Genomic DNA, 14007 nt, shown 5'->3' on the forward strand with positions numbered 1-14007 from the left:
CTAGAAATCAGGAAAAAGTTGTTTGAGATTTCATGATATATATGAATCTAAATAGCTCTTATAATTACATTGTTTTTTGTTTTTTACATTTCATAGTTATTTTTTTGTGTAAGACAGCATTTCGGAGCTTACTTTCAACATCCAGAGAGACAGTGGCACAGATGGAGCCTCCCTGGTTGGTGGCCCTAATCTGGTAAACAGTGGAGTCTTCCTCGTCAGCCTCTGTGATGACCAGCTGGTGGTAACCTCCCTTAAACTCCTGGATCTTGATCTTCTTTCCATCAGAATGGACCTCTTTTCCTCGTCTGAACCATTTAATTACAGGCTTGGGCTGTCCTGTAATCTTACACACAAGGGTAGCATTGCTCTTGTACTTGACACTCATGTTCCTCAGCTCCTCCTTAAAGGCAGGAGCACGGATCTCGACAGCTGCGGCTGGAATGATGGGAGTGGTCTCCTCGCTATAGTCACTTTGCCCTCCAAGATTCTCGCATTTGACACGGAAGATGTGCTCAACACCCTCGGTCAGGCGCTTCACAGAAAAGACTGTTTGTTTGATTTCATCTGTGGTCACTGGAGTCCATTCAGTCCATTCCCGCCTGTCCTTTTTGTTCTTCTTCTCCAGGTAGTAGCTCTTGATCTTGGATCCACCATCACTGAGAGGGGGTTTCCAGGAAACCACGCAGGAATCCTTAGTAATTCCAGAAACAACTGGTGATAGAGGTGGCGATGGTCTCTCTGTGAAAGGAGTATATATTTATGAAACCACTGTCAGTATTTCGCATCTCTGTATATGTGACCCATTGTGAAATATTGCCTTTTATTAAACATACCCAGCTGACTCTTGATGAGGATCGGGCAAGTGAGCTCCAGTGGCTCGCTGTTGCCATAGCGATTCTGGGCATAGACCCGGAAGAAGTATCCAGCACTCTCGATGAGGTTGGGCACACGGCAGGATGTGCCATTGATGGATGACGACACCAGTTCCCACTCTGAGCCCTCCCTGTCCTCACGCTTCTCCACAATATAGTTCGTAATCATGCAGCCACCGTCATCTTTGGGAGGCTTCCAGCTGATGATCACTGAGTTCTTCAGCAGGGCATCCAGAACAATGGGACCCTGAGGTATATCAGGTTTGTCTAGGAATAGAGGTATGATATATTTACAAATTGGATAATTTCACGCTTACAAATGTATGCATTGCTGCACTTTCGTTCCCACTGTCGCCAAAGTGCTTGCTTGTAGGGGGTCATACAATTGTTGGGTTTTTCTATGTATGTATTATTGTAGGGTCTACCCTACAATATAAAGCACCTTGAGGCGACTGTTGTTGTGATTTGGTGCTGTGGGAATAAAACTGAATTGAATTTCTGGAGGTAATTAACATAGAACATACCGTAGATTTCAACACTGAATGCGGTGTCAGCTCGGCCAAAGTGGTTGTGCAGTCTTATTCTGTATTTGCCTCCATGGACTCTGCGCTGCACGTTCTTGATGACCAGATGTGTGTAGTGCTCAGTGGTCTCAATGCTTATATCTTCTGTGTTTTCCAGAGTCTTTGCCCCATGCAGCCACATGATCTTTGGCTCAGGACGGCCAATGTAAACAGCATGGATACGCAGAGTAGTTCCAAGGCCAGCAAAATGGATTTCCTTCAGTGGGTAGTCAGGGTGGAATGATGGCGCTGCCTCCAAAACCAACATGCCTGTGGTCTCTGCTTCTCCAGCGTCATTGATGGCCTTGCAGGTGTATTCGCCTTCATCTTCCTGCTGGTCAGTCATAATTGACAGGGAGTGGTTGCGGCCGTCAGAGCTCATCTCGTACTTGCGAGACTCGATAATTTCCTTGCCTGCATGATACCACTTTATTTCAGGAACGGGTCTTCCAATAATCTGGCACTTCATAACTGCAGGCTGGCCAAGTTTGGCAGTTACTTCATCCATTTCTTTTCTCAGGCTTGGTTTAGTTTCAGCTGGAAAAACAAACCAAAGAAGCATATTTATAAAAAAAATAAACAGCATACTCTATATATGGTAAGTCTGTCTAAATATGTCTTTTTCATACTGGTTATTTTTTTTGTAATAGTATTGTATTGAATTATAACATTATAACTTATAACCATACCCATGGATATGGTCTGTACCAGTGTGCATACATTGTATATAGTGGTATATCACCAGTTGCCAAATAGGAATGTTTCTAGGTATTATCCCTGTAAATAAATATAAATTTAATAATAAATATATTCTTAGGTACTCACAAGTCAGCTTGGTTTTGATACATGTGGCAGTCCTACGAGGCCTGCTCATTCCCGTCTCATTCTCAGCAAACACCCTGAATTCATATTCTGTGGCCTCAGCTAGTCCACGTGCCGTGAACTCCTTTTCCTTAAGTCTCTCCTTGTTACACTTTTTCCAGGTGCTCTCTGTGGACTTCCTGTATTCCACCCAATAGCCCAGGACCTCCTTTCCACCATCACACTCTGGAGCTTGCCAGCGGATTGTTATGTTGTTGTTACTCACGTTCACTGTGTCAATTTCACCTGGTTGACTGGGCTTGTCTGAAAGGAGAGAAAAGGGTGAGCCTATTTAATGTTTTTTTCTCTTTTTAAAACACAGCGAGAGAGCCCACCTACCTACTTCAATATACTGACAAGATCAAGTAATCGATTGTACAACTGCAACTCATTACACTGATTACATAAGTTTACATAAGATTGTAATGTAATGTAATTTAAACACATCTGTTTAAAATCCCTCAGCGACCTAGTGCATTTCACTTCTAACATTGGTTGCCAAAGACCAATCACGGGTTAGTGGTAGGGTTTATGCTAGCTCAAGGCCCCCTCATGTTTCTAAAATGTGTGCTTATTGGGAATACCTAAATGCAAAAGCTTTCACAAAAAAATGTAATGCCAAAATGTGTGAAATTCCAGACGAAAGTTACCCACTTCTAGTTTCTGAAAATTTGCATGTGGCAGAAACAAACCCCAAACCTAACAAAAACTTTTAAGGACATGAGACTCACCGAATGGATCTTTGCATGTGACTGGGTCCGACACAGGACCTGCCTCACTCTCGCCTATGTCATTGACAGCAACAATGCGGAACTGGTAGTCCGTATCTGGGGTGAGTCCAGGTAGAGTAAACATGGTGGAGGTTATCTTGGCCTCGTGACGGGACCATGTTTCAGCAGACACCACCTTGTACTCAACAAAGTAACCAGTGATAGCAGATCCTCCATCATCCTTTGGTCTGGACCATGCAAGTGCCACTGAGCTCTTGGTGACATCCATAATCTCTGGTGGGGTAGTTGAAGGCTCAGGGGAACCTGATTTGAAAGATGGGGAATTTTTTTATTGTTTCTGAATACAAGCCTGAAGGGTTTGAAAAAAACAAAAAACAAAACAAGGAATACTTACAGAGAGGAGTCATGGGTACCAGTGGCTGTTCAGACTTCAGGGATGCACTGATACCAAATGAGTTTTCAGCTGTGACCTTGAAGTGATACTCTGTTCCCTCCTTCAGGCCCTTAACAAGCAACTGAGTTTCAGTCACTCTACAGTCTACAGTATACCAGGCATTTCTGGTTGCCTCACGTCTTTCCACAATATAACCAAGGATTTCTGAGCCACCGTCATCAATAGGTGCCTTCCAGGACAGCCTGACAGAGTTGGCCTGAATCTCCTCAAAGACTATTGGTCCCTCTGGAGCACTTGGTCTGCCAATGACCTTCACCTTGATTTGGACTTTCTTCTTGCCAACCTTATTCTCCAGCAGGAGATCATAGACACCAGAGTCACTCCTCTCAGCTCCCTTGATTACAAGCTCACTGGCATCTTCAGTGGAGGCAATCATAGCCCTGGCAGACACTAAACCGCCATCCTTTGACCACTTGCAGGTTGGCTGAGGTTTACCTTTAATGGGTACAGATAATCTAAGCACTCCTCCGTAGCGGACCACGTACAGATCTTTGTATTTCAGCTCCAGGTCATATTCAGGAGATTCTGGAAAATATTGATACCAAAAGTTAGGTCCATTCTGTACTAGTTTTAGTTGTACACACATCATCTTGGAGAAAGTCTGTTTGTTCTTACCAAGCATCTCAGTCACAGTAACTGTTCCAGGCACTTCAGCGGGCTCTCCAGAGCCACCAGCATTGCAGGCCATCACACGGAATTTGAACTGCTCTCCTTGTGGCATGTTGGTCAGAGTGTACTCACAAATTAGAGATGGTGTGGTGTTGCATTTGATCCAGGCCATAGTGCCCACCTTCTGCATCTCAATCAGGTAACCATCTACCCTAGCGTCTCCCTCATCATCAGGAGGACTCCAAGCCAGTGACACAGAGGACTTTGTGGTATCAGTGATCCTTGGATTCTGAGGACAGCCAGGTGGATCTGGTTGGGGAACAGAACAATATCAGTATGTAGTCTGTTGCTCTTTTGTGACTTTCAATGTCAAGAGTCATGTCACACACATATGTCTAAAATTCTAGATTTATATCAAAATGTTGTCTTACCAATGGGATCTGTTGCCACTGCTGGTTTAGATGGCAGACTTGGCTTGCTAAGTCCTCTGGCATTGATGGCAGTGATTCTGTGTTCGTACTCAAGACCCTCGATCAGCTCAGTAGACCGGTATCTAGTCATGGTTACGGGGTTCTTGTTGGCACGCACCCATCTATCAGCCCTGACTTCTTTCCGTTCAATGATGTAACCAGAAACTTCAAGGCCACCATCCTCATCTGGCGGCTCCCAAGCCACAGTCATACCATCACGAGAAACATCGAAAACAACTGGACGTCCAGGTGGTCCAGGAACATCTGACGAGGGAAGGGAAAACATGTTACCACTGTTACCATCATATGTATCAACCAAATATAATATTTAAGGGAATGATAGCGGTCTTACTCTTCATGCTTCTGCAGGTGACAATCTCAGACTGCAGGAATTCTCCAGTGCCGTAATGATTCACAGCAGCTGCACGGAAGACATACTCATCTCCCTCGATCAGGTTATCAAATTTAAACATTGGTCGGCTGACAGAGTCAGAGACAGGCACCCAACCAGGTCTGTGGGCATCACGCTGCTCCACCACATAGCCACTGATGGGAGCTCCACCATCTCTGATTGGAGGATCCCAACTGCAAGTGACGGTGGTGGCATCAATCTCGTCAAACCTGATGGGTCCCTTTGGCTCATCAGGTTTAGCTAGTAAATAAAGTTTCATAAAATTAAACGTTACACTCACCTGAATGTACGTAAAGCTAAATGTTAATATTACCTATACCACTGCCAATACAGAAATAGCTAGACTTGACTTGGTAGCAAAAATATAAGCAATACTAAATCAGGGTTGGTTTCTTACAGAGAATGACGACTTTGATGAACTCAGTGATGACACCAACAGCATTCTTCACCTCCAGGGTGTAGTCACCAGTGTCATCGATGGTGGTGTCAGACATCGTCAGTTTGGTGAACTTGCCAGTACTCTTGATCTTGACACGGTCTGTGATTTTTATCTTGTTGTCACCAAAGTACCAGGAGCAAACAGGAGGAGGTCTGCCGATGATAGGCAGGTCCAGATCCAGGGTCTTGCCAGCCAGCACATTGACAACCTTCTGAGGAATGCCAGAGAAGTCCACTACTGGCATTACTGGAAGGGAGAGATTAAAATATAGTTAGGAAAAAGTGTAAAGTGAACAACAACTTTGTGAGTTTTTGTCAATTTTTCTTTGCCTTAAGCTGTAAAAACATTTTAACTGCAAGTAGTACAAGTTGGCTTTGTTTGTTACCTCTCTGTTCCTGTACAGTGACAGCTGCAACAAGTTCTTTGGGTTCACTGGCTCCTCGGCTGTTGATGGCTCTGATTCTGAACAAGTACTGCTCCTTCTCATTCAGCTTCTCAATGGTGTGCTCAAAGTCTGTGAGCTTCAATGTAGCCACCTTCATCCATTTGTCGGTACCAAACTTGCAGGCTTCAATGACATAACCTATCAGTCTGCTGCCACCATCATGTTCCGGTTTCTCCCAGCCCAGGGTGACAGTGCTCTTGGTGACATCGATCACTTCCAATTTTTGTGGTGGCAGAGGCACCTCGCAAACCAGGATGACATCTGGTGTCTCACAGGGCTCTCCAATACCATAGATGTTCTCAGGGAGAACACGGAAATAATACAGCATGCCCTCCATCAGGCCATCGATCTTGTAAGATGTTTTACTGCACTTGGCTGTGACTGTTTTGTAGGCTCTCATGGACGCTTCACGCCTCTCAATGATGTAATTGTTGACAGGAGCACCGCCATCCACAGTTGGAGCATCCCAAGAGATGGTTGCAGACTCCTTGGTCAGTTCCTTCATTTTGATTGGCCCAGTTGGTCCAGGAGTATCTAAAGAAAAGCACATACTTTACTCAAAAGGCCAGTTCATAAAAGTTTCTGTAACACATTAAAAAAAATCCATTCAACCTACCATAAACCTTGACCAAAATGCTGACTTCCTGTTTCCCGGCAGAGTTCTCCGCCACCAGAGTGTACCTGCCAGCATCGTAGCGGTTGACTTTGTCAATAATGAGAGTGGTGGAAGTGTTGGTGACCTCAATGAAGCCTCTGTTGTGGAGGTCAACACCAGGCTTGCTCCACGTTATTGTAGGAGCAGGACGACCAGTGACACGAACAAATAAGCGAAGGGAGCCACTGGCCCGCAAGCAGATAGTTTTCTTAAGGTCATCGTGGAGCTCGAAGTCAGGAGTTTCTGTGTGAGGTGACAATGATAGGTTTGTAATCTTGGTGATAAAGTAATGTCAAAGTTACCATATCTGGAAAGACTTGCAAATAAACTGTAGTGGAAGAAGAAATGGCACAACAAAATCAAATGCAAATGCATTTAAGTTTATGCTTTTCTAAAGTTTTACTTACCAATTCTCTCCACTGGCTCGGTCTCAGCACATGGGTCACTGAAGTCTCCTGTACCATTAATGTTAATGCCGGCCACTCTGAAGCAGTACTTCTTGCCTGCTGAAAGTCCGGTTACTACATACTCTGTGGTACGCAGGGTCTTTTCATGGGCCTTCTTCCATTCTTCTGCTCCCACTTCCTTCATCTCTAGAATATAGCCAATCACATCAGCTCCTCCATCCTCTACGGGTCGGGACCAGGCCAGGCTGATGCTGTCAGCGTGTGTGTCAGTGATACGAGGAATAGAAGGAGGAGCAGGGGTACCTGAAGGAACAGCATAAAAAGATATAGTAGAGATATCATGATGCATTCACTGATAATTCAATATAAATGGATAAAAATGTGGAAGTTTTTGTTACTGAACAAACTCGACTTACATGTTGGCACTCTGCAGACAACATATAGAGAAACCTCGCTGGGCTCACTTTCTCCAGCCTTGTTGATGGCCGTCACTCTGAACTGGTAGATGTTGCCTTCAGTCAAACCGGACACTTTCAGCGTGGTGTCTAAGTGAGCACCATCTCTGTTCACCTTCACCCAGCGAGCACTCTTTCTCTCACGTCTCTCGACTAAGTAATGGATCAATGGGCTACCTCCATCGCTCTCTGGTTTCAGCCACTCAATGGTGGCAAAGTCCTTTCCTGATGCCAGGATCTCTGGAGCACCAGGAGGAGATGGCACAGCTGCAGGAGAGATGACAGGTGATGCAGAGTTAATTTACAAAGAATCTAGAGTAACTATTGTTGCAAATCAAAATACATCAAAAACCTTTTGATTATATGGAGGCACAAACCTGACAGCTTCTGTATCTCCATTTACTTTTGTTTAGCGTAAGAAAAAAGAAATACTTCTGGGACAGGAAAATGAAACAGACTTCCCTCTTTCAGTGGTGGGATGCATTAATACCATAAAAATGATTGCACTATCTAGTATCTCAACATTTTTCAGTTATCAGTTCAGCATTCCTCAGTGCTTTCCAACAACTACAGTGGACATTTAAGCCTGCACCCTGTTACAACATAGGCATAGTTGTTTAGGACTCCACTGCACAGCAAAAACATCACACAGCTCCTTAAACTGTCGGGACATTTACTGTCCTTCTTTAAGAAGCTGGGTTTTTAACTTCACACCATCCAGCAAAACTTGAATGGTGCATTTTCAGATGTATTCTGGGTAGACTGGGAGGTGAAGTGTGAATAAAAGTTTGAAAAATACCAAAACTATCACCTTGAATGGTCAGCATACTCTAATGTAATTCAGTGTTCACAGACTGTATTTTTCCCACTATATGAGATTAAATTACTTCTCGCCTCGTTTGCCAAATGTTTAACAGCATCTGTATCTCACACTTTATGATGCCAGGGCATTTTCTGACCCACACTGTTCAATCCTGGAAATCTGAAACAGACCTAATGTGGGTGAAGGAATTAGGAAATGTATTACAGATAGTCTTTGTCAAACAAAGAAAATCTGGTTACCGATCACCAGTCTGATTGAAAACTTGAAATGAATGTGTATTGGTACTACCAGTACTTGTGGGTTTCTCTTGTAGTTTTTTGTGTAACATTTAAAAAAGCAGCGCTCGGATTGTACGATGATGTCAGTAACTAACTAGGTATTGTTTCATAAGGATGTGGCTGTTATACTTACTAAAGGTGTTTCTGGCGACCATGGGCTCTGACTGGAGATAGACTCCAGGCCCGTACTTGTTGACTCCCCGCACCCTGAACAGGTACTCTGTGTTTTTCATCAGCCCGGTGATGTTGCAGGTCAGTTCCTTGCATTCGGCATGCATTATTACCCAGTTAAGTCTGTTTGTGTCACGCCTCTCCACAATGTAGTGAGAGACGTCATCACCACCATCTTCAAGAGGAGGCTTCCAGCTCAGAGTGCAGGATTCCTCTGTTATCTTACTGATCTCAATGCTGCCCTCACAAACTCCAGGTGTGTCTGAAAGAAAGCCAGATGTACGAATGCTTAGATGCTAGGATGTTCAAAATTAACACGTCCAGTGTAATTTGTGAATGCATTAAAATAAATGGTTAAAAATAAAAAGCCACTCACCAAGCACTTTGACATTGACTTCTGCAGTTTTGGTTCCACTTACGTTCCTGACTGTGAGGATGTATTTTCCAGTGTCATCTCTGTCACAGAATTTGATGATGGCCATGGCTCTAGTCGGGGTATACTGCAAGTGGTACTTTTCACACAAGTCCAGCTCTCTGTTACCCTTGGACCAAGAAGCCTTAGGATCAGGTCTTCCACCCACTGCAGCATCCAGAACCAGGTCTGAACCAGCCCGGACCATCACAGTTTCAGAGAGCAGCTTGCTGTCAAGCTGGGCCTTTGGAGGCTCTGTCAAGTGGTTATGAAGTACAGGGTTTTGAAACTTTGTTTAAACTGAATTGACATGTCTTGAAAATATTTTGGTCTTGGTTTGGTTGTCTTGATGCATGCTCAATCATCCAGGTAAGTAAATCCCCAAAAGTTGATTCTGTTCATCTGGACGTTTTCAGTAGGAGAAACGTTTTGTCTTATAAACAGTACATTTGCATAATGGCTGAAACTAGCACCACTGAGTCAAATGTACTGGTTATAAGATTGGGGAAACCTGCAGTCAGCTGAGACTGAAGGAGTCACCTGGATGAGTGACAAAATGTTTCTCCCACTGAAAACGTCCAGATGAACAGAATCAACTTTTGGGGACTCGGTTTGATTGCTTACACTGATTTAGCAGAAAACACAAGTTTCATTTTACTGTGAATTTATTTTGTGGCATGTTGATGAAACTGTGTCATGGTCTCAAATCTTACCAAAGTCAGTTTTGCACTGCACAGAGCCGGTGGACTCAGAGGGTCTGCTGAAGACCTGGTTGGCATTCTTGGCAATAACCCTGAACTCGTAGGGCTCTCCCTCTCCCAGCGCAGTAACAGTATAGAAGTTGTCAGTCACGTTGGTGTAGTTACACTTCAGCCAGCGGCCCTCGCCAGTCAACGTGTATGGCTTGCGTTCAATGATGTAGCCCACAATTGGACTGCCACCGTCATACAGTGGAGACGACCACTTCAGGGATACTGTGGTCCTTGTTACGTTGGTGACTTCAGGCTTACCCGGTGGATCTAAACAACAAATCAACAATGTTTGTCAGACATTTTTGTCTAAAAACATATTAATTTAGTAACTCTTCATGGTGTGATACTAAACTCACCAACAGGGTTTTGAGCAACTGCTCCCTTTGAGGCCTCACTAGCTTTGCTCAGTCCAGCACTGTTCATGGCATAAACCCTGAACTGATATTCCAGGCCTTCCACCAGACCTTCCACCTTGTAAGAGCACTCAAAGCAAGGGATCTTGTTCTCCCTCACCCACAGGATATTGTTCCTTTCCTTCTTCTCAATCCAGTAACCAGTCACCTTGCTTCCACCATCATGGTAGGGCTCCTCCCATTGCAGTGTCATTGTATTAGCAGTGACATTAAAGATTATAGGCTTTGTCGGTGGACCTGCAGGTGCTGTGATCAGAAATTAGGTATTGCTGTTTTATTCAAGTTCAACATAAGAATCTTATGGAATAGGATGGAAATGAATATTATAAATTCATAAGCTCAAAAGTAACATTATAGAGTAACACTTACTGTAAGGATGCTCAGCGACAATAGTCTCAGACTCAGTGGACTTGCTGACACCAAATCTGTTTTCTGCAGAGACCCTGAATGTGTACTGCATGTATTTGGTCAGGTTACTGACGTGGAGAGAGGTGCGCTTCACGCTGGAGTTGATGAGCTGCCAGGCCGTTGAGCCAGATTCACGCTTCTCTACGATGTAGTTGGTGATGTCAGTGCCACCATCATCTTCTGGTGGATGCCAGTTAACAACACAGGACTCAGAAGTAATTGATGAGATTTCTATTGGTCCACTTGGAGGACTGGGTCTGCCTGTGACATTAACTTCAATAGTAAACGTTCTGGTTCCTGCCACATTCTCCAGAGTCAGATGGTATTTCCCACCATCTCCTCTCATGGCCTCCTTAACTGAGATACTGGTTCTGTCCTTAGTAACTTTGATTGAGACTCTGTCTGTGTTTTTCAGTCTCATTTCCTCCAACTTCCAGGTGGTCTTAGGAGCAGGTCTGCCACTGATTGGAACATCGATGGTGAAAGTGCTTCCAGACCTGCATGTGATGAGCTGGTTGGTGATTTCACTGAGGTCAGCAGCAGGTTCAATGTGAGGCTCTTTGACCAGCACAGGAGCCAGAGTTTCCTTGGGCTTGCTATAACCAGCTTCATTCTTAGCCTTCACACAGAAGTCATATTCATCACCCTTGTTGAGCTTTTCGACAACATAGGTCAGATTTTTGGTGTTGCCAACAACTACCCATTTGTCTGTACCTTTTGGCCTAGCTTCAATGACATAACACTGAATGCGACTACCGCCATCATGCTCTGGTTTCAGCCAGCCTAGTGACACAGAGTTGTCTGTGGTGTCGAGGATATCCAGTCTCTTTGGAGCTGATGGTGCTGCAGTGGCAATGACAGGCTCAGTCAGCTCAAATGCCTCACCCACACCGTGCTGGTTCTCGGCTGAGACTCTGAAGAAGTATGGCACTCCTTCCAGCAGGTCCTGTATCTTTAGGTAGTGCTGTGTGCATTTGCTACCGGACTGCTGCCAAGTGCGGCGGCTAGCCTCACGCCTCTCAACAATATAGTGATGGATTCTGGCTCCGCCATCATTAAGAGGAGATTTCCACATAAGTGTGACTGAGCCTCTGGTCACCTCCATGAAGGCAACAGTCTCTGGAGGTCCAGGAGTGTCCATGACTTTTACAACAAATGTAGTAGCCTTGCTACCACTGGAATTTTCTAGGTTTACAGTATATTTGCCAGTATCATTTCTAGAGCAGTTTTCAATGCTCAGAGAACTGTAACCATCAGTAGTTGTTACCTCTGACATGACACTGAGCTCTCCTTCCTCCTTCACCCAAGTGGCAGTAGGAATAGGCTTTCCTCTGAAGTGGATGCCCAAGCACACTGAACCTCCCGCTTTGACAATGTGTGTCTGCTTAAAGGCAGCATCAATATCTACCTGTGGCACTGTTAGCCTATCTACTGCCTGAGCAGGCTCTGGAATTTCCTTGTCTTCACCTCTACCCACATGATTGACAGCTGCAACACGGAATTTGTACTCAGCCCCTGTCTGCAGACCTGTCACCACATAATTTGTTTCAGTTACAAGCTCCTCATTTACTCTCTTCCATTCCACCTCTTCTCCCTTCACCATTTCAATTATGTAGCCAAGAATCTCCATGCCTCCATCGTCAGCAGGCTTGGTCCATTCCAAACTGATGGAGGTACTGGTGGAGTCCGAAACACAGACCACTGATGGAGCGCAAGGTATATCTTTTGGCTCAGCGGCTTTGATGGGTAAAGAGATGTTGCTAGGAGTTCCAACACCAGCATCATTTACAGCCATAACACGGAACTCGTATTCCATATCCTCTGTCAGGTTGATAACCCTATGTGCACAGTCAGTAATAGGCTTCTTGGTGATCACCTTGTAGAACCGGACAGTCTTCTTTTCACGTTTTTCCAGGATGTAATAATGAATCGGGCTTCCTCCATCAGATTTTGGAGGAGTCCAGGACAAGGTGATGCTCTCTCCTGTAACTTCAGTTGCATCAGGAGTGCCTGGAGCATCAGGAGTGGCTGGGGAAACAATTTTAATAGTGAGTGGAAATGACTAAATAAATGTAATATAGATTTGAAAACTTCCATATGTTGATTTTTAAAACCTTCCAAAATGACAACTTACTGTATTGCATCTGTGCAATGATGGGACTGGATTCCAGAGGTCTGCCAACTCCAAACTTGTTAACAGCAGAGACCCTGAATTGATACTCATTAGTCTTAATGAGCTTGGTTGCGTGGAAGGTGCACTCCTTACATTCATCAGACACCAATGCCCACGAAATCTTGGCTGTCTCACGCTTCTCAATGATGTAATGTGAAATCTCAGAACAACCATCTTTCTCTGGTGGGTTCCAAGACAGACTGCACTTGCCCTCTGAGATGTTACTGAAAGTGATCGGTCCAACAGGCTCGCCAGGTGTATCTGTGTCAAATAGTTGTGAGAAAGTTAAGTTAGAATACAAATGAATAGAATGGTAAATATTGATACTGAAGTATAGGGAGAAAACTTTCAAAAATGCAAACCTTGGACTTGAACAAGGATGTTTTCCTTTTTGGTTCCAGACCCATTGGTAGCTTCCACAGTGTAGCGCCCACAGTGTGAACGATCAGCATCCCTGACAAAGAGGGTGCTGGATCCAGGAACTGTAATAATGTCCATCATCTTTTTTGTAATCTCCACACCTTCTCGGAACCAGACAACTTTGGGAACTGGGCGTCCAGTGATGGTCACCTTTAGCCTGATGCTGTCTCCTGCCTTGACTGTCAAACCTTCAAAGTACTCTGGGCCAAACTCAATGTTTGGAAGAGCTGGTTTGGGAAAAAAGGCATTAGTTTACAGCGGGCAGCTTTAGTAAGCTATGTAGAGGTAATTCTTGGAAAAATGAGCTGAGGAAAACATGGGTAGCAACCAAGGGAAACAAAAGCATTGGACTTCAACTATACTATTTACCCTTTAAACTCTGATTTAATGCTTCCCCAATATCTACACTGTCCAAGCTCTTTCCTGCTATTACTCACCATTTTCACTTCTGACAGCAATCATGCCAGAAGAGTTGGATGGAGGACTGACAACACCCATGGCATTTCTGGCAATGACCCTAAACTCATAGCGTTCATTTATTGCCAAACCAGTGACGGTATACTGACAGTCGTGCACATCAGTCAAGTTGGCCTTGAACCAGCGTCCATGTCCTTGGCGTTTCTCGATATTGTATCCAACAATCTTGCTACCGCCATCACGTTTGGGTGCATCCCATTTCAGTGACACTGAGTCACTAGTCACATCAGTGTAATCAGGCTGGCCAGGAGGATCTGAAATGCATAATGCACCTTTTAACTCTTTGCCACAGTGTTTTTATTCCGAC

The 14007-nt window shown here is 44.5% G+C and overlaps 1 protein-coding gene across 1 annotated transcript in view; it reads right to left on the minus strand.

The window, feature by feature from the left end:
- The window catches only part of LOC147312152 (titin-like), a 175449-nt gene that overhangs the window by 8609 nt on the left and 152833 nt on the right, over positions 1-14007 (minus strand). Inside the window, exons 220-241 of the mRNA XM_086267313.1 lie at positions 13661-13954; positions 13166-13450; positions 12765-13064; positions 10592-12658; positions 10166-10468; positions 9771-10076; positions 9022-9312; positions 8608-8907; positions 7335-7640; positions 6919-7221; positions 6473-6754; positions 5797-6390; positions 5370-5657; positions 4913-5212; positions 4522-4824; positions 4097-4399; positions 3422-4006; positions 3028-3330; positions 2261-2560; positions 1397-1972; positions 834-1139; positions 133-738 (exon numbers count right to left, since the gene is read on the minus strand). Coding sequence (XP_086123439.1) covers positions 133-738; positions 834-1139; positions 1397-1972; positions 2261-2560; positions 3028-3330; positions 3422-4006; positions 4097-4399; positions 4522-4824; positions 4913-5212; positions 5370-5657; positions 5797-6390; positions 6473-6754; positions 6919-7221; positions 7335-7640; positions 8608-8907; positions 9022-9312; positions 9771-10076; positions 10166-10468; positions 10592-12658; positions 12765-13064; positions 13166-13450; positions 13661-13954 — 9501 coding nt within the window. The remainder of the gene's footprint in view (positions 1-132; positions 739-833; positions 1140-1396; positions 1973-2260; positions 2561-3027; positions 3331-3421; positions 4007-4096; positions 4400-4521; positions 4825-4912; positions 5213-5369; positions 5658-5796; positions 6391-6472; positions 6755-6918; positions 7222-7334; positions 7641-8607; positions 8908-9021; positions 9313-9770; positions 10077-10165; positions 10469-10591; positions 12659-12764; positions 13065-13165; positions 13451-13660; positions 13955-14007) is intronic.

Source organism: Aulonocara sp. 'chitande type north' Nkhata Bay, linkage group LG16 (genome assembly GCF_057382095.1).
Source record: "Aulonocara sp. 'chitande type north' Nkhata Bay isolate Kocher_YH1m ecotype deep benthic linkage group LG16, A_spYH_male_GT1.1, whole genome shotgun sequence".
NCBI classification, from domain to species: domain Eukaryota; kingdom Metazoa; phylum Chordata; class Actinopteri; order Cichliformes; family Cichlidae; genus Aulonocara; species Aulonocara sp. 'chitande type north' Nkhata Bay.